General features: G+C 43.6%; 1 protein-coding gene across 3 annotated transcripts in view; it reads right to left on the bottom strand.

Annotated features, from left to right (window-relative positions):
- MVB12B (multivesicular body subunit 12B) overlaps positions 1 to 21,192 on the bottom strand; it is a 186,463-nt gene that overhangs the window by 154,559 nt on the left and 10,712 nt on the right. For all 3 annotated transcript variants that reach the window (XM_082695609.1, XM_082695607.1, XM_082695608.1), the window contains exon 2: positions 17,987 to 18,109. In XM_082695609.1, coding sequence (XP_082551735.1) covers positions 17,987 to 18,109 — 123 coding nt within the window. The remainder of the gene's footprint in view (positions 1 to 17,986; positions 18,110 to 21,192) is intronic.

Here is a 21,192-nt window from a genome sequence, read left to right as displayed (position 1 = left end):
TAAATATAAATAAGATCACTACAAATTCACAGGGTGAGCTCCTCGTTTGGGAAAATAAAAGAAAGAAGACCTACAGAATGATGGAAACGATCAGGACAAATAGAAACTTTTGCATGTCACTCACTGGGAGTGTTCAGAAATTGGTATAGCATTTTTGAAAAGCTACTGGTGGTTAACTACTAAAATTTAAAATGTATACATCCGGGGCACCTGGATGGCTCAGTCGGTTAAGTGTCTGCCTTGGGCTCAGGCCATAATCCCAGGGTCCTGGGATGGAGTCCTGCGCCGTCGGGTTCCCTGCTCCATGGGGAATCTGCTTCTGCTCCTCCCTCCGCTCATGTGCTCACAGGCACGCTCTCTCTCTCACTCAAATAAATAAATTAAAATAATAAAATGGGGGCACCTGGGTAGCTCAGTGGGTTAAAGCCTCTGCCTTCGGCTCAGGTCATGATTCCAGGTCCTGGGATCGAGCCCCTCATCGGGCTTTCTGCTCAGCAGGGAGCCTGCTTCCCCCCCCCCCGCTCTCTGCCTGCCTCTCTGCCTACTTGTGATCTCTGTCAAATAAGTAAATAAAATCTTAAAAAAAAAATAAAATGTACATATCCTTGGATCGATCTGCACACACCCAGACATATATGTACTTAATACTCTATTGCTTTTAAAGACCAAACCAAAAAAAATTAAATTAAATTTTTGTCTGTAGGGCAGTGGCTAACAAATTACTATACAGTGGCACAACGGTATAGTAAATGTAAAGAGAATGAGCTTGATATACAACATAGGTCTTGACATGGAAAGATTTCATACAAATATTGTTAAGGAAAAGAAAAAAAGCCAAGGAACATTATGTATATATAGATATGTATAAATATTAATGATAATATACAAACAGCTATAGAGCTTAGGACAATGAAAGTTTCCATTTTAATCACTTTATGAACATTAGCCCACTTAATTCTCACACAATTCTATGAGGGAAGTTGTTATTCCTCTTCACATTAGAGACAAGGAAACTGAGGCACTAGGAGGTAAGTACTTGACCAAGGTCACACAGCTAATAAGTGGCAGAACCAAGATTTTTTTAAAAAAATATTTTATTTATTTGAGACAGAGAGAGAACAAGTGTGCAGGTCGTGGGGGAGGCAGAGGGAGCAGCAGACTCCCCACTGAGCGGGGTGCCTAACACAGGGATTGATCCCAGGACTCTGGGATCATGACCTGAGCTGAAGGCAGACACTTAACCAACTGAGCCACCCAGGTGCCCCCAGAACCAAGATTTGAACCCAGGCATGAGGGTTCCAGAATCTATGCTTTTGAAAACTCTCTCTTTGTATACAGTTGATCATTGAGCAATGCAGGGGGTAGGGGCACTAACATACCCCTCTGTGCAGTGGAGAATCCATGTATAACTTTCAATCCCCCAAAAAACTTAACTATCAATAGTCTACTATTGACTGGAAGCCTTACTGTTTCTAGCATCACCAGCTGATTAATAAATATGCCTGTATGTTACATGTATCATATACTATATTCTTACAATAAAGGAAGCCAGAGAAAAGAAAATGTATGTAAGAAAATCACAAGCAAGAGAAAATATATTTATAGTATTGCACTGTGTTTGTTGAAAAAATCCACATATATGTGGACCTGCACAGTTTAAAGCCATGTTGTTCAAAGATCAACTGTATTTGCAAATTCACAGAAAAGGGATTGGAAAGATAGAGACCAAACTATTAAATTAACTATTAATTTACCTGCTATTAAAACAAAGCAACACCTTACAAACAACTAACTAATTAATTAATAGAACTGGTTTCTAGAATCCCTGGATGTCTGCCCATTTCAAGAATCATAACAGATACTGCCTTCTACTCTCATCTCCCCTATTTGGAGACATTTCATGGGCTCTTCCTCCTCTCCAGTGATCCTCAATCTTTCACTAACATAGCTCACCACCCACAATTCTCAACTCCACCTTCATCTTCTCTTCCAAATATGCACCATCCCTCAAGCAAACAGTCTCTTAATACTATAAGTGGGGACCATAAAAATCGAGAAAGGTAGCCCTGAATCATTTTAAGTCTTGAAGATATTAGGAGTAACTGACAAGTATTTTACAAGCATGTAGTAGCATATTTCTTGCCTATAAATATCATAAGGCTGAAACATAAACATTTTAGAAAGATTTCTGACAGACATAGAAACAAACAGATTCTCTGGTTAAGCTGAATTAACATAAAATTAAAACAAGCCAGGACTTCCACTTCTGGGAATATGGGAGGATATACTTTTCCCTACTCCTCCTGTGAAGAACAACTAAAAACCCTAGACATATGAAACAAACATAAGTGAACCCTGAAAGGTGACAGAAGAAGGACGAGAGCTATGGACCTCAGGACCCAAGGATGACATGGTGATGAGTTCTGTAGATTTCTTTTAGTTTTAGAGCTAAAGAAGCCAGCAACCCAGAAACAGCAACAGACACAGACAAAAAAAAGCCCCAACAAAAGACTGCTTTTTCCATTATTGGGGCATCCTAGAAAGACAGAAATTTCTAGACAGTAACAGATCTACTCCAGACAAACACCATATAAAAAACTGTGCCCTCACCTACCCTGTGAGCAAAGCCAAAGGAGAGAGCTGAGACTTCCATCCTCACTAGGCTGTAATGGGGTATCCTAATACTTCCGCCAAGATGGTGTCAGAGAAGGTCAAGTAGGGAGCCAGGGCTTTCATCCCCACCAGGTTGTAATGACGCATACCTCCCCAAACCCCTCCCTCTTCCCAGTGGGGTGACGTTGATGGAGGAACTGATGGATAGGCAGGACTTTCATCATGATGTCTAACAAGGACAAAACCTCTGATGTCAGTAGAAGCCACAAAGGGAGTTTTAATGAGACACTCCTATCAGGGAGGTTTAAGTAGGGGCCAGTAGGGGGTCTGAACTCCCACCTCTGTCCAGCAATCACAAGGAGCCCTACCTCCTTGGATGTCAACAGATGCCAAGCGGGAAAACTGGACTTCTGCTTCTCTCTGCCAGTAAAGAGGTAGTTCTTCCTTATTTGCCTATCAGAACAGTGTCAAGAGAAGCCAGCTAAAACAGAAGATTTAAATAAGATCCAGAATCTCACAACATAAACCCCAAATTCCCAAGTTTAAATTGAAACTCCCTCATCAAAGAAAATCACCAAGAAACAGAAAGATCTCAAACTAAATAAAAAGGAATAATCAACAGATGCCAAAATCGGGAAATGGATATATCAGAACTATCTTAAAAAGGAAAAAGAACAGTTTTAAAACAGCCATCATGAAAATGCATCACTGAGCAATCACAAATATGCTTAAAGCAAATTTAAAAATAGAAAGTCTCAGCAAAGAAACAAAGTCTCAGCAAAGAAATAGAAAACACAAAGAACCAAATTGAAATTTTAGAACTGAAAAATACAGTAACTGAAATAAACGTAATGGATGGGCTCAATAGCAGCATGGAAGAGCGAGAAGAAAGAATCAGTGAACTGGGAGATGAACCAGAAATTACCCAAAATGAACCACAGAGAGAAAACAGACTGCATAAAACAAGAACAGAGCCTCAGGGACCGGTGGGACTATAACAAAAGATCTAACATTCCTGTCATCAGAGTTCTAGGACAAGAGAAAGAGGATGAAGTAAAAAAAGTACCTGAAGAAATAATGGCTAAAAAACTTTCTAAATTTAGCAACAGGCACAAAGCTACAGAGTCAAGAAGGTAAGGAAGGTCCAAACAGGATATAACCAAAAAAATCCCCCCCAAGACACATCATAGTCAAACTTCTGAAAAATGAGGATAAAGAACATTTTTTGAAAAAGTGAGAAAGAAACTATTCTTTACTTATAAGGGAAGAACAATCCGAATGATGGCAGATCTCTCATTAGAAATCACAGGAGCCAGGAGGAAATGCCATGCCATTTTTCAAGTGCTAAAAGAACTGTCAACCCAGAATCCTATATCCAGTGAAATATCCTTCAGGAATGAACAAGAAATAAAGACATTCTCAGATAAAGGAAAACTAAGAGAATTTGTCACAAGCAGACATACTCTAAAAGAATGGCTAAAGGAAGTTCTATAAACAGAAAAGAAATGATAAAAGCAGGAACTCTGAAACATCAGGAAGGGAGAAAAACACATGGTAAGCAAAAATACAGGTTAATTGACTTTACTTCTCCTCTTGAACTTTCTAGTTATGTTTGATAGTAGAAGCAAAAATCATAATATTGATAAGATTGTAAATGCATGTAGAGGAGATATTTAAGGCAATTATATTATAAATGTGGGAGAGTAAAGGAACATAAAAGAGAGTGAGGGTTCTATACTTCACTTGAACTAGTAAAATGAGGTTACCATTAGATTGTTATAAGACACACACACATACAATGCAATGCCTAGAAATACCACTAAAAAGCCATTAAAATTACACTCAAAAACACTTACATAAACCAAAATGAAATTCTAACAAATGTTCAAGTAACCCACAGGAAGGTGGGAGAAAAATCATAGAAACAAACAAAAGCCAGAAAATAAATAAAATGGCACATTTAAGCCCTAACATATCAATAATTACATTAAATATAAGTAGTCTAAGTACATCAATTAAAAGACAGAGAATAGCAGAGTAGATTTAAAGTCATGATCTAACTATATCTGCCTACGAAAAACTTCTTTCAAATATAATGCTACAGGCAGATGCAAAGTAAAAGTATAGAAAAAGTTATATCATAAAAACATTAATTAAAAGGAACCAGGAGCAGCTATATTAATATCAGATAAAATAGACTTCAGAGCTAAGAAAATTATCAGACAGAAAGGGATATTATATAATGATGATAGGTCAGTATACAGAAAAGACAGTAATCCTAAATGTGTATGCACCAGACAACAGTGCTATAAAGTATATGTGAAAATAAAACTGATAGAACTGAAAGGAAAAAAAGACAATTCTAACATAGTTGAAGACTTCATCACCCTTATCTCAAAAAATTATAGAATAACTACACAGAAAATCAGCAAGCATACAGAAGAACACAACAACACTATCAGCCAAGAGGATCTAATGATACTTAAAGAGAATTCCTATCAGTAACAGCAGAATCAGTTTTTTTCAAGTAACCATGGAATATATGCCCAAATAGACCATTTCACAGGCTACAAAACAAACCTCAACATAGCTAAACTAATTGAAATCATACAGATTATATTCTCCAATATAGTCAAATCAAACTGGAAATCAGTAACAGAAAAATTACAGGAAAAAAAATCACTAAATGCTTGTAAACTAAGTAACACAATTCTAAATAATCCATGGGTAAAAGAAGAAGTTCAAAGGGAAATTGAAAAACACATTGAACAGAATGAAAAATTTTAAAAATATAAATTTGTGGGACATAGCTAAAGCATCAAGGGGAGAAATTCATACCATTAAATGCATACATCAGAAATGAAGAAAAGTCTCAAATCAGTAATCTAAGCTCCTTCCTCCAGAATCTAGAAAAAAGAGCTAAATAAACCCAAAGTAAGCAAAGGAAGGAAATAAGGAAGACAAAACCAGAAATCAGTGAAATTAAAAACAGAAAAATCGAGAACAATCAATGAAACAAAGAGCTGGGTTTTTAAAAGATTCATAAAATTGGGAAATTTCTAGGAAGACTAACAAAGGCAAAAAAGAGAGAAGACACAAATTACCAATATCAGAAATGGAGAATATTATTACAGACTCTGCAGACATCAAAAGGATAATAATGGAATCCTATGAACAATTCTACATATGCAAATTTGACAACTTGGGTGAAATGGATCAATTCCTCAAAAAAATCCTACACAATCCCTTCCAGAAAACAGAAGAAGAGCAAACACTTTCCGATTCATTTTATGAATCCAGCATTACCAAACCACGTAAAAATGGTATCAAAAAGGGGTGCCTGGGTGGCTCAGTGGGTTAAAAGCCTCTGCCTTAGGTCATGATCCCAGGTCCTGAGTTGAGTCCCATACCGGGCTCTCTGCTCGTCAGGGAGCCTGCTTCCTCCTCTCTCTCTGCCTGCCTCTCTGCCTACTTGTGATCTCTTGTCTGTCAAATAAATAAATTTTAAAAAATCTTTTAAAAAATGGTATCAAAAAGAAAACTACAGATCAGTATCTCTCATGGATACAGATATAAAAATTCTTAACAAAATATTAACAAAGAGAGTTGAGCAATAAATAAAAAGAATTATACACCACAACCAACTGAAATCTATTCATGGTTTATAAGACTGGTTCATTACTCAAAAAATCAATCAATGTAGTATACACATTAAGAGGCTAAAGAAAAAAACCACATGATCATGTCAATCAATGCAAAAAAGGCATTTGACAATATTTGACACCCATTCACTATAAAAGTTCTCAGAAAAAACAGGAATAGAATGCAACTTCTTCAACTTGAATAAAGAGCTTCTACAAAGAAAGTACAGCTGATACTATACTTAATGGTAAAAGATTGAATACTTTCCCCCTGTGGTCAGGAATAGGCAAGATGTCCATTCTCACCACTTCTATGCTACATAGCACTAGAAGCTCCAGCCATTGCAATAAGGCAAGAAAAGGAAATAAACGGCATACAGGTCAGAAAGGAGATGTGATAGTCTACACAGAAAACGCCAAAAAACATACACTAAGTGAGTTCAGCAAGGTCTCAAAGTTCAGCAAAAATAAACATACAAAAATCAAGACAAACTATAAGTGACTCTTAATCTCACAAAACAAACTGAGGGTTGCTGGGGGGAGGGGGGTTGGGAGAAGGGGGTGGGATTATGGACATTGGGGAGGGTATGTGTTTTGGTGAGTGCTGTGAAGTGTGTAAACCTGGTGATTCACAGACCTGTACCCCTGGGGATAAAAATATATGTTTATAAAAAATAAAAAATTAAAGAAAAAAAACATACAAAAATCAATTGTATTTCTATATAGTAGCAATGGACATGTGGACATCAAAACTAAAAAATACAATTCCACTTACAATTACTCAAAATAAAAAATGAAGCACTTAGGCTTAATTATACCTAAACATGTATAGAGCTTGTCTGCTGAAACCTACAAAAGGCTGGTGAAGTAGTCAAAATACTAAATAAATGGAGAGAATATTATGCTCATGAATTGGGAAACTCAACATAGTAAAGATGTGAATTCTCAAACTGATATAATGTTTTGATTTAATGTTATGACATTATGATTTATAATAAGAAATATGTATTTGGTCTTCACTCATAGCTCTTGGCTCATAGCTCCCAAAATCCTTGGAATTTCCTCAGCAATAAGGGCAATGGAAACATCTTTTGTTCTAATATTTGGTCTCTTGCCCTCAGTTCCTGAAACTGTTTCAGAGCCATAAAGGTCAAAGAGCTGTCCTATTGTCCATAACAAACCCCTTTCCACCACAACTGGGTTTGTGTAGTGTGGTGATTTTTGAAAAGCTCCCAAGGATGGGGGCTGCCAGGAGAACCAACCATGAATAAAGGGTTGGAACTTTCAGTCCCACCCCTTAATTTCTGGGAAGGGGAGAGGAGGTGCAAGTTGAACCAATCAACAATGGCCAGTGATTTAATCAATCATGCCTCTGTAATAAAGCCTCCATGAAACCCCAAAAGGATGGAGAGGATGCGGTTTGGAGAGCTTACAAGTTGGCAAGCACATGGAGATGTGGGGAGAATGCTATACTGGAAGAAAGAGCATAAAAGCTCCATGCCCTTCCCTCACATCCCAGCCTATGCATCTCTTCCAACTGGGTGTTCCTGGGTTATATCCTTTTATAATAAACCAGTGATCTAGGAAGTAAAATGTTTCTCTGAGCTCTATTAGTGACTCTAGCAAATTAATGGAACCCAAGGAAGGGGTAGTTGGAACCTCTGATCTATAACTGGTAGGTCAGAAGCACAGGTGACTGCCTGGCCTTGTGACCATCATCTGAGGTGGGGAGGGGGTAGTCTTGTGGGACTGAGCCTTTAGCTTGTGGAATCTGATGCTGTCTCCAGGTAGTCGGGGTCAAAATTGGTGAACTCTAGGAACCCTAGAACTGCTGTCTGAGAATTGCTGGTTGTCGGCATAAGGAACCACCCCCACAGTGGAGCTGGGTCAGAAACCCTTTGAAATATTAGTTCCCATCCAAAATCCATCATGATATTTTTTAGAGAATCTGGACGAGATTATTCTAAGATTTCTATGGAAAGACAAAGGACTTGAATAGCTGAAACAATTTTTAGAAAGAATAAAGTAGATGGAATCATTCTAGTCAATCGTGGGGCTTACTACAGAGCGGCAGTAATCAGTATTGTGTAGTACTGGCAGAAGTCTAAACACACAGAATGGAACCTAAGAGAGCCACACAGATATGCCCAGCTGATTTTTTTCTAAAGGTTCAAAAGCAATTCAAAACAGAAAGGTTGCATTTCCAACAAATGGTACTGGAGCAGTTATTTATTCATAGCAGAAAAGAGAGAGAGAACTCAGACCTAAGTCCATACTTGTGCGAAAGTCAAAATGTATCTATCACAGACTTAAATGTTGAATGTAAACTTATAAATCTTGTAGGAAAAAAAAATAGGAGAAAATCTTCAGGATTTCGGGCTAAGAGTTCTTACACCTGACACCGAAAAATGGAAAAACTGCTAAGTTTTGTCAAAATTTAAATTTGTCAAAGTTTAAAACTTTTGCTCATATAAGACCCTGTTACAATAAAAGGACAAGTACAGACCAGAAGAAAGTATTTCCAAACCATAACTAATAAAAGATGCACACACACAGTATACAAGAACACTTAAGACAGTAAAAAACCAAACAATCCAATTAGAAACTGAGTAAGAGGGTGGCTCAGTGGGTTAAGCCTCTGTCTTTGGCTCAGGTCATGATCTCAGGGTCCTGGGATCGAGCCCCACATTGGGCTCTCTGCTCGGCGGGGAGTGCTTCTTCCTTTCCCTCTGCCTGCTTCTTTGCCTACTTGTGATCTCTCTGTCAAATAAATAAGTAATCTTTAGAAACTGAGTAAGAGGTGAAGTGACATTTCAGTGAAGACAGAGAAATGGCAAATACATGCGGGAAAGGGTGTTCAATGTCATTAGCTGCTAGAGTAATACGAATTAAAAACCAAATGACTTGTCACTACATAACTATCAGAATGACTTAAAAAAAAAAAAACAACCCAAAAAACTAGTGACAATAATAAATGCTGCAAAGAATGTAGAGAAACTGGATCATTTCTGCATTACCAATGGGAATTTAAAACGTTACAGCCACAGAAGAAAAGAATTTGGCATTTTCTTAAAAAATGAAACTTGCAGCTACCATCAAACCGACAGCCTCACTCCTAGACATTCATCCCAGAGGGATGAAAACATGGTCACACAAAAACGTGTACACAAGTATTTACAGCAGCTTTACTCATAATAGCTCCGAACTGGGAACAACCAGGGTGTCCTTCAATAGGCAAAGAGTTAAGCTAACTGTGGTGCGGCCACACCAATTAATACTATTCAGCAATAAAGACAGCAACAGATGAATCTCTAGGGAATTATGCTGTTTTTGAAAAAGAACAGCAAAAAAGCCAATCCCAAAAGGCGACATGCTGTATGGTTCCTGTATATAGCATTTCCGAAATGAGAAAGTTACAGAAATGGAGAACGAAGTAGTGCTCGTCCGCGGTTAAGGAGGTCAGTTAACTCCTAGAGAGCAGACAGGCTGCCTGTGAGCACATGTTTATACGCAAACCAACCAGTCCTGAGTCTGCATCCATCCCCGTCTACCTCCTTTTATCAGGCTCCTTCCATGGTCCCCTCATCTTATAGTCCCCAAGAGCCAGGTTGTCAGACTAGAAACCATCCCTGACAGCCCAGCGCCTGCTGGAGTTATTTCAACTAGACTGTCCTAAGTCTGCTGACCTGACCTGCCGGGCCTCTCCCACAGAAACCACAAGAAAGTCTCCAGCTCATGCTTCCCCTCATTCCTTCTGCCTCGTGCCCCATGCTCGTGTCTCCCCATCTCCCGTGATGGTGGGGCGGTGTGTCCCCCTCCTCCTGGAGCTGGGAGTAAAAAACTCCCTTTTCGATGGCACTTGTCTCCTGATCTGCAGGCCTCAACAGACTTTAATAAAAATAAAATCCCAGGTATGTTTTAAAAGCAAAATGTTCTGTATCTTGACTATATCAGTGTCAATATCCTGATTGTTGACGTTTTCCTAGAATTTGCAAGATGTTACTATCGGGAGAACATGAGTACACGCAAGATCTTTCCATATTACTTCTTACAACTGCATGGGCATCTACAGTCATCTCCAAATAAAAAGTTGAACTGAAAAAAAGAAAAGAAAAATTACAGCAGTCCCTCCCTCATCATTTCCACTAACCCAGCTCACTGAGGCTTGTCAGAAGCCTTTCGAAGCGGTGAAGAGGAAGTCTGGCGAACAGGAGGAAGCTCCAGAACACCACACTGTTTCTCAAATCCTCCCCACCTTCTAGACGAACCAACTACGGAGCAAGTCATTACCAAGAAGGAAGGCTTTGGGTCAGAACCGAAGGGCAGAGTTGGGGAGACCGAAGCCTGGAAGGAGCGATGGAGGCCGTTCTCCCTGAGAGATGTACCCTAATAGCAGGCCAGGCCCACCTCTCACACACCCCCTGGGGCAGAGGCTGGGGCTCTGCGGGGCCCAGGCAAACATGCAGGGAGAGGCCAGCATGACCCCAAGTCTGCTAATCCAGGCCACGGGAAACAACAGCCCAAAAGCTGGTCACAAGACCGCTTTCTGTGTTTTCAGTAATTCGCAGTTTAATGTATTTTCTAACAAAACAAAAGGGAGGAACACCTGGTGCTTTTTCTCAAAACAAGCTCTGGTTCTGAAAATAAACCAGCATGGGGTGGGTCTCTGCCTGTGGTGGTTTCCGCTCTGGACAGTGGAGCGGGGCGGGGGAGGGGGTGCCGGAGGCAGCAGGGGGACGCCACTGCCCCTTGCTTCTGCTTTTGCTCCATGGAGCCAGAGCTCCGGGGAGGCCACGGGCTCTGGCTGTCCTCCGGCCACGAGGACCCTGGAGCTATCTGGGAGGCCACGTGACAGCTGGGACCAGACCGGACATATGATTCCGTCCCACGTTTGCCACTTGAGGCCCGCCATATGTTTTTAATAAGATACTTTTACCATCTTCTCGGGCTTTGTGTGTGACTTTTCAAGAATTTCTTGAGCGCTGTATAGAAACATCAGCTTGCTGGAAGCTGTTTCAGCATTTAGCAGATTACTATTTTCTTTCACCAGTTTGCTAAGGAAGGCCTTATTTGCAGATTTAGGACTTTAAACTCACCCCTCCATGAGCCCCCTGGACATAGCCCACTGGCCCGGAGGGGAGCTGGTTTCCCCGAGTTCCCCCAGTGTCCCTCGTGTTTGACGGTTTAAGTATCTGAAACTTCTAATTATTTAGAAAATCCCGAATACAGTTAGGGCATATATAAATTATTCACATCCAAGAGTTTTTAAGAAAGGTTTTGTTGTCTAATTAGTCTCAGAGAAAAGCAGCAGAGTCGAGAGAAAGGAGACAAGGAAGTGTAGACTTGAAGGCAGGACTGGCCAGTGTCTGCCCACGAGGCCTGCTCGCTGGTCACAGCCCGTGACCAAGGCCGGCTCCCCAGCGCCAGCAGCGAGCAGGAGCCACGCAAGCCTCACTTCCTGGCTCTTCGCTGTCAGGATCTAGATGCCAAGTCCTCGGCTGCTCATGGGCCTGCCTTCCCCACATGGCCCTCCGTCACTCCGGGTCCTTCCCATCGGCAGCTACGCGTGCTCCACACTTTCCTGTCTTTACACAGAGGAAGAAAGACTTCTGACCCCACGTCCCTCCCTTCCTTTGAGGTCCTCTCCCGCTTCAGATGGGCTCTTCCCATCCACTCCTGTCTTGCTTCTGAGGCCACTGCCGAGTCCATAACTACCTCCTTGGTATGAACTCAACAGAAACCTTTCCGCTTCATTTTAAACTTTAGGCAACTGTGAACGTTAACAACCACCCTTTCTCCTAGACTCATTTTCCTTCAGTTTCTTACTAATTTTCACCTACTTCTCTGGACAGTCAGCCCCGGTCCCCTCTTTGGGGCTCCCTTCACACCCAGTGTGACACGCCAGGGACCACCTCCCAGGAACACCTCAGTTACCCCATGGTCTCTCCCGACCTTCAGCCCTGGGGCCCCTCAGCATTGCCGCCTGGACATCACACAAACACCTCAGTGTGCCCCAAACTGAGCCAATCGCCCTTCTCTACCCACAACCCACCTGGCTGTCCATGCTCCCCTTTCAGCGAAAGGGCATCAGCGCCCACTGGCTGCCCAGGAAGATGCCTCGTATCATCGGGGCTCTTCCTTTCCCCACCTCTGCGCCCACCTCCCAACACTCAATCCGTCTCTTCCTGTGAAAGAGTATGTATTTGGATGCCCATGTCCTTCAGATCCACGTACGTCCTGTCTCCGCTGTGACTGGTCAGGCCACTACTCTCACACCCGGCACTAGCATGAAGCCTCCAAATCCAGGCCTCACCACCCTCCCCCCCAGGCCCCAGTACCCATGTCTTCCAATTATTTCCCTCATTGCACACACCAAGTGAACTTCTGGAAACACACATCTAAGAATCTCTTCTTGAAGTCCTCTGACCACCCCCATCGCCCTCAGAATAACGGGCAATACCTTTGTGCTGGGATCCGGCCTCATCCGCCCTCCCAGCCTCACCTCTGCCCTCGCCTCCGACCTTCCACCTGGTGGACCCCAACCTCCCCAGACCTCCGATTCCCAGGGCCTCACACAATAGCAGCTGCTTGACAAATATTCGTGAAACCAGTGCGTGAATAAAGACATGAATGAGTGATGTCAGGACCAATTTCACTAAGGAGCTACTCAAATGGGGTTTGGAAGGAGAGGTGAAATTTTACTCCAAAAGTGGGGAGGGAGGTCCAGGAATTCTGGAATTCTGGAAAAAGTAGACTCAGAGGCATGATGGTATAAAGTTTCTGCTTATTCTGAACATGAGAAAGTGAGAAGTTCAGAGAGGCCCGAGAAGAAACTAGTAGAAGGAAGTGAGACAGGAAGATAGACGGAAACCATGTGTACCAAATGAAGGAGTCTGGTATTTGTCCTACACGGTCTCTGCTTCTCAGGGATGACAGACCTCTTGTTGGCCAGCACTACAACAAGTGTGCATGCTATCATTGGGCCCTCGCTCCCGGAAGTGTCCCTTACTGGGAGAAGTCCCAGGATGACAGGAAGTTGGGCACAAAGCCTGGGGGAGGGGGAGACTCTTGTCAATTCATCTGCTGCTCCCCACCCCATTCCTTTCACTCACTTTCACTTTAGTGAGAATAGAAACTGACAGAATGTCACCTTTCTTGAAGGCAATCAGTAATGTTTATCAAATTAAAATGTGAATACCCTGACCCAGTAATTCCAACCTATAGAATTATTCTTTGGACCTAGTAGGACATGCCAGGATACATGTGCAAGGACCTTGTTTAGCGTATTAAAAACAAAAACTGGAAACAAACTAAGTGTCCTTCAGGTGGGATTATTGGCCAAATTTTGGCACAGCCAAATAATATTTGTTATTAAAAGGATGAGATAGATCTATATAGATTAATATAGAGCTCCCTATGCTCACAATATATTTTAAAAGCTAGGAGAGTATGAATAGTACCATTCCATTTATATTTATATTTAGTACCATTTATATATTTATATATAGTACCATTCCATATATATATATATATATATATATTTTTTTTTTTTTTAAAGCCCATAGACATACACACACATCCCCAGAGACTTCTGGAAATTTAAATCAGGGGAGGCCAAAAACAACAGAAAAAGCTAGCACAGCCCTCCCTGAGGTAGACCTAGAGATTTTTTAAGAATGACTTGATTTAGATCAGTGCCATAAAGACTCCAGTATATAGGGTAAGGTTTCTCTGGAAGAGAATGGAGGAGGTCTGAGATTGGAAAGAAGAAAAAGAAAATATCTCCTTCTCTCTCCGAGACTGGGATTCAAATCTAGATATCGTTCTGGAGTAGGCAGAATGAAGGCACAGTCTGGGCAAGTAGGGGGTCAAAGGACAATGGGCCTCAGTAGCACATTCTCATAGTTGCTGAGTTTTACTTTCTCATTCCCCTCATCCTCAGAGCTCCAGAAAAGTCTCCTGGAAAGTGACTCGGGTCTCAGCTGTTCTGTGGGATGCCATGGCAGGTCCCAGAAGAAGGGAATAGAAGGGAAAGCAGTGTCCATCCTCACTCAGGCCAGAAAGGTGGAAGCAGTCACTGCAGGGTTAGCAGGGAGCTGTACTCAGCCAAGGACAGCCTCACAGATGTCACCAATAAAAATGGTGAAGTGCGGTGGCCGGGGAGAAACCCAGAGTTGAAGAACCCTGAACATGCTTGAGCCGGTGCCCTGGGAGAGGCTCAGAAAACACTGGAGGACAGACATTTGGCAGGTGTCAGGGTAGAGAAGAAAGGGAGGGAATTCTAGAAGTAAGTAGGAGAGAGTCTATGCTGTCATAACCTGGAATTCAGCAAGAAAGGTGGATAGGTCTGGAAAGCAGGATCTGACAGAAACAATGTCTGTTAGGACTACCCGTTCCAGCACTTACCACAATTTTGTTTTACATTTATTTGTGTGAGCATTTAATTCTCTTCCTCTCCCTCTGGACTGTAAGCCTCGTGAAGGCTGAACACTGGATGTTTTCACTCACCACTATGTCCCCAGTTCCTGGCTGGCATGTAGTATTTACTCACAAAGGATTGGATAAATAAACAATTTAAGTTAAAATGCTCTTAAACATTTGATTATTCTTTCTTTGTGTTGTTGACTTTTTGTTTTGTTAGTTTTTGTCCAAACAGAATATTGTCATAGGAAAGTATAGACCAAAAAGCATATTATCAAAGGAGGCTATTTCTGTTACAGAGAGAGTTGGGTCATGAATTTGGTGTAGAGGCTTTAGTCTCTGAGTTGTAAGCACTTGTTTAGAGAGCAAAAGGCTATAAAAGTTAGGACGTATTAAGATGTATTTCATCAAAAATACATAAAAACACACCCACACTGGCCGTCAGTAATGGCCGGCCTGATGCTGCTGTATCCCAGAGTGATGTGAAAGTCAAAGATTAATTCTGCCCCGAAGAGTTTTAGCATGAAGTGCTTCCAGGGCATTATGATTCGCTGAAAACTGACCATCCGCATATGACAGAGCAGCAGGTACTACCTTCAGCAACTGCCAGGTGCCCACAACAGAGTCAGTGCGCGGGTGCGGTGATGTCACAAGGACACATGTGACCATCAGCCTTCTGATGACAAGGAGGATCATCACCAGTCACTCTGACATCTGAGAGTGTGGCAGTGGAACAGAAAGGGCAAGCTATTTCACAGAGGACTGCAGAAATACGGACAATAGATTGAGAAGTTTAGCAAATAATGCCCCGCCCCTTACCCTAAGAAGCTTCCCCTGACCTAGAGAGAAAAGTTACAAAATTAAATTTTTATAAACACACATGTGGCATCTTTGGCTTCAAACAAGCCACAAGGCATGCGGCCGTGCCACTCAGGGTCAGCAGTCCATCTGTGCCAAGCTCTCGGGGCTGTGCGGTCACAGTACGGACCATACTCTTAAGCACAGGAGGGATTAATCCTGCCGCAGATGTGACAGGCGGAGGGGGGTCTCACCACAATCCCCGGCAGGCTCCCTCGGGCACTGCAGTTCGGTCTAAGCATCTCGGAAGCCCGCCACCATAAAATGCCTTACATTTCGGTTTGGAGGTTGACGTTCTATGAAACTCTCGATAAAAGGAATAGGAAGTGACTCTCTTCCCCCCGTCCCTTGCCCATTCCCCTTGAACTCAGGGTCAGACCTCTAGGGAACCAGATTCTATCTAAGAACAACCCAGCGGTCAGTACGAAGAGACGTTTCCCAGCCCTCTCCCTGAAAGGGCTTTCAGAGGGAGCTCGGACACTCTCCATCTCTGCGGGAGGGGGCTGGGTAATTGCCGGGCTGACCCTCGGGAGCCTCTTGCCCTGCTCACCTTTCACTATAATGCGTGGTACAGCATAATCATGAAATGTGCTTATTAATTTTACTCATTTGACACTGCGCTCTTCTGCCCTGAGCTAGATGTTAGGAGAAAATGATAGGGATAGATTCTGCTCCTGTCAGACTTACCAAGACTTTCAGAAAACCAGACTATCAAAGGCCATCTGCCACCCACTAGCCAAGCTTTCAGGACGACCTCAAAGGTACAAGTGGGATGTTAAAGACACAGATCAACAAAGGAGAACAGCAAGAAGACGTGGAGAGCCGTGCCCTGGGCGTGAGCCCCCTGCACGAACCCTCCCGGGAGAGCAACCCCTGAGCCAGTCCTCCCGGAGATCGTGGGCGCTGGGCCCCTGCCCTGATTCATGACTGGCTGCTTCATATCTAATTCATCAAAAGACACTTTGGCTTCTCAAAATCAGGAACATTTTTATTAGCTTCCCCAAGAGTTTTATGGCACAAAGCCATATCTAATGATTCTATTTTATGGCAAGTTATACATTCAAACAGTGCTTTGAAGTCAGACAGCAGGTAAGACTCAAATCCTTGTCAAAAAAGATTCCCTTGTCCTTTCACTTTTAAAATGTTTATAAGCTTTCAAACAGTTGGGAAAGTGATGTGGAGCATTTTAACGGGCTTCTCCTTCCCTGCACAGGACCCGGCGCAGGCTGAGCCAATGGGTACCAAAGAGTTCTCAATGGGGCTTGCTTTTGCCCCTCTGTCATCTCCGCCTTGGGACATCTGGCAAAGTCTGCCCACATTTTGGGTTGCCACGGTTGGGGGAGGGGAGGTTAATGCTACTAGGGTCTGGTAGGTAGAGGCCAGGGATGCTGCTAAGCATCCTACATGTGAGGCACAGCCCCAACACAGGATTATCTGATTATCTGGCCCAAAATGTCACGAGTGTTCAGGTTGAGGAATCAGACCTAAGGGCTTCTTCTGGACCAGGCGCTGGATCCCTCCCACCCCTGGGATATCAGATGCTAATCTAGTCATGGTGGCAGGTTTTCAGTGCTGGCTAATGAGCCTCGTATTCTTTTAATTCTTACACATTCTTGATGCACATTTTCAACAAACAAGAATAAAATGCTGTCTCAAACAAAATGAGGAAAGTGAAAATAAGACCAGCTTAGAATCTCAGGACATGGGACCACAGTCACTGCTAACACAACCCTCCTAATGTCACTCTGCACCTTTGACCCAAATCCCAGTTTATCTATTGAAACAACAAAATAACAATTCCAGCCGTCAGTGCTACAGAACAGGAGCACAGACGCCTGCTGAAGAGCAAAGCCAGTGCTCTGCTAACCTGCGCAGGTGTGACCAGTCAGAGCGGCGGACCTGGAAGGGGCCCGGGTCCCGATTCACCACTCCCAAGGACTGGGCCTCTGTCACTTCACCTGTCAGAACTTGGGTTCTCTTAATCAGCGAAGTGGAGATAAAGCTACTTGTCCTCCTACCCTTCCAGGGAACCGTGAGAGCCCAATGAGTTCACAGGTAGGAAACTGCTCTGCAAACTGTAAAGAGCTATAGAAATGTATGGCGACACACCAGTGACACCTACACACGCAGGAAAACCTATGCCAAGGATCTTTCAGACTCTTGGATGCTGTTCACGAAATCTCACAACAGAAGTGATTTTAGAAATCAACAGAGCCAACCATTTAGATTTACAGAAGGTGAAAACAGCCATCACAGAGGTCAAGACCAGGTAACAGCCCAGGTGGACCCAGGTCCTCTGACTCCCAACCCAGGACACTCCCCACACCTTCCCACTGGTGACGCTTTTGCTCCCTGTTCAAGTTCCCGGAGGGAAGGAGCACATTTACAACAAGGCTCGGGGGCTCCTGAGCACAGGGAATAAACATTGGTTGAATCAGTGGATCTGGACTTACTACATCATAGCCTGTTGGGGCTCGGTTCCGAGAAGCCACCACCCCCACTCCTGTGATGGGATCCATCGATGTCTCTGGCAAAGCTTCTGAAAGGTCTTTGACTTCAGGCATGGTGGATTGGTCCTGGTTCCGAAAAGAAGAAAGACAGCACAAAATTCAAACTGACTGTTTAAAGTGAACGATACAAAGTCTCAAACACATAGAACCAGAATCTTGGGGCAAATATCCTGAGCTTAGTTCCATGTACCTGAACTGGCTAAAGGAGCCCTGAGCTTTCCTGACCCTTTCCTCAGATCAAGAGCTCAAGTCGTCTCTGACCCCTGCTCTGTCACGTTGGCTCTGAACACCGGGCTAACGTAGTTAATGGGGGCCTGTCCCTACTCAGAGGTAACTTGGACTCAAACCCCAAAGCCAACCATTCTTAACTCTCTCAATAAGCTGCCTGACTTCTGAACAGATACCCGTAGCTTCTCTGGGGAGAAAGCAGACACAGCTGAACTAACACAACTGTCCACTTATCTTCCTTACAAGATCTCGTGTGGAGGTGCAGACTTCCAAATCTATACCCTCTCACACAACCAAGCACGGACTGTTCGGTAGGCAGAGCTCTGCAAACACGTGGAAGAAAGTGATCTGGGAATGGAGGCAAAGGAATAGCATTCAAGTCCAGGCTCCATGGCTTACTGGCTGGTGACTTTGAGCAAGCAAGAGGTCATGATTCTGACAGTCACAGAGCTGCCGTGAGATCTAAGGGAGTCACATGAACGAAGGGCCTGGAGGAGTCCCTGGCACAGAGTAGGCACTCAACAAAAAGCAGATGAGACTGGCAGGTCTGGGGCACACAGGTTCAGCACAAGTGGCCAGAAATGTGGTAGATGCCATTCCTGGGAGGCCTGGCAGCAGGTGCCTTTGTTGCGTTTAATCCCACAGGTCATGTGGGAACTTACTCAAAGCTAAACACTAACAATGACCATAATTCTTGCTGGGCACTTTGGGAGAAAGGGAGGGGAAATGGAATTATTATTCTGCTGCTGACTGCCTCTTGATGTGACCAGAGGAGACAAGGAGAATATAGAGAACACTGGGTCTGGGCAGCTGGAGTGGCAGTGCACCAGAAAGCAAATAAAAGAGGTAACACCTTATGTAAATGACTTTTAGTACTTTTAAAAGGACAAGGAGCGAAAAAGAGCAAGTTAAATTCCACCTCCTTCTGCAGCAATTAAATTCCACCGGCTGTAGGTCTACCAGCTCTCTCGAAGCTGGTTACTGCTTCTAAAACAAACCAAACACCCTGCCTAACTAGGCAGGGAGAAGAAATATTCTTAGTTCTCAGCCTAGAATCAGAAAAGGCAGAGGCTCTTAAAAATGACTGCAGCCTTCTAAATGGGAACAATCAGAATGCTATATGCAAGTCACCCTTGTAACCAGTGTCCCCTGAAGCCCACAAAAGGCTCCAGAAACAGACTCGTCAATGCAATTGATTGAGCCAAGTTTCCAATCAAGCCCAGGAAGCCCCTGGCAGCAGCCACGCTCTCAACTTCTGTTCATGACAAAAGCCAAACTAAGTTATGGTTTACTTAATCCTACTGAAAACGAGCTTCTGGAAGCCCAGGGCATGCCACACCATGGCATCATTTTCTGTTTTTTCAAATTTCATTTACCAGGCAGGTTTATATAAAGCACCAGGATCGGTGATTCCTGCACAAAGTAGGCAGGAAGTAAGTATTTATTCAATGAATAGGCATGCATGCCCCCCAATGAAGAAGGTTTAGCATTAAATATCTCCATCAGCCCAGTCCAAAGCAAACACTAATCAAAAAGTATCGTCACTTGGAAAATCCCATAGTATTGGTAGCATGAAAATAAGACTGCTGCAATTTGAAAAATGGGTACCTGCTGCTATTGGTTACCAAAACGCTTTGCAATTAACAACTCATTAACAGAATGTACAAATTCTGCCAGTGCTAAAATACCATGCTGTGACTTTAACAAAGAAGATCCAAGGGTTTTTTTTTATTATTTTTTAAAATTTTTTATTTTTTTATTAACATATAACATATTATTAGCGCCAGGGGTACAGGTCTGTGAATCGCCAGGTTTACACACTTCACAGCACTCACAATAGCACATACCTTCCCCAATGTCCATAACCCCACCACCCTATTATTATTATTATTATTATTATTATTATTATTATTATTAAGATAGTACCGCCTCTACTATGTGAGAGAAAGAGAGAAGGCAAGCATGGGAACAAATAAGAACTATTTTATTTGCTGACAGATTCCCGTCCCCAGACCACGACGTCCTCGTGAGGCGCGGGTGACAGCGGCTCTCCCCTCCCGAAGCCGGTGGTCAAGGGCAGTGGGTGGGGGCCCCCGCTCCCAGGAACCCCGCCGCTCCCACAATGCACCGGGGAGGCAGCCCAGCCGCAGGTTCCAAGATGGCTGCGGGCTGCCTCCGGCTGAGGCAGACAAAGGAGCCGGCGGCCTGTGCCGATTCGCGCACGGTCGCAGCCCAGCCTGCAGTCGGGAGGATGCGACAGCGGAGCATGAGCACAGAGCATCTCGGATGCGCGCCTCCTTCTTCCCTTTCCCCCCCAGCTGCTGTACCCTGGGGATCAAGGCAGCCTTTGTGAAATACAGACAAATGACTCCTCGCGGCGCGGGGCCGGGGCCGGCTCGGCGGTGGAGGAAGCCCCACCACCAGCAAAGGAAGCTTTTAATGAGAAACGCCCAAGATATCCATGGCAGAGGCAATCACTCAAAGCAGCTTGCCCTGAATTACATATTTTCTGACTGCAAATTACTTTTAACAGCGTCTCTACCGTCACTTCAATTGACCTTCCTAACAAAAGGCCATTTATTAACTAGCACTCCACGTTTCCCGGGCTGTGTGGAGCCTCGAGCCAGAAGGGATGGCACCGCCGAGTACTCAGCCGCCCAGGGTCACAGGCCAGGCCTCTGAGAGGGGAGAAGAGGCCATTAATGCAAGCCTGCAGAGCACATCTGCCGGGGAGGGGCGCTGGGGGAGCGGGCTGTTTAAGACCAACATTAACCTGTCTGGCAAGAGGCAATGCTGGTCTAATACATAAAACACCAAGGCCTACTTGCAGCAAGCCCTGGCTGTATCCTCAGCAGCTCTGCAGCCAAGTGAGCGAGAGACCCACCTCTATCTCAAATCCTAACCGCACGCAGACACACTAA

Source organism: Mustela nivalis (genome assembly GCF_964662115.1).
Source record: "Mustela nivalis genome assembly, chromosome: 13".
In the NCBI taxonomy this organism is placed as follows: domain Eukaryota; kingdom Metazoa; phylum Chordata; class Mammalia; order Carnivora; family Mustelidae; genus Mustela; species Mustela nivalis.
Note: the sequence above shows the minus strand (reverse complement) of the source record. Positions and strands in the feature narration are given on the sequence as shown.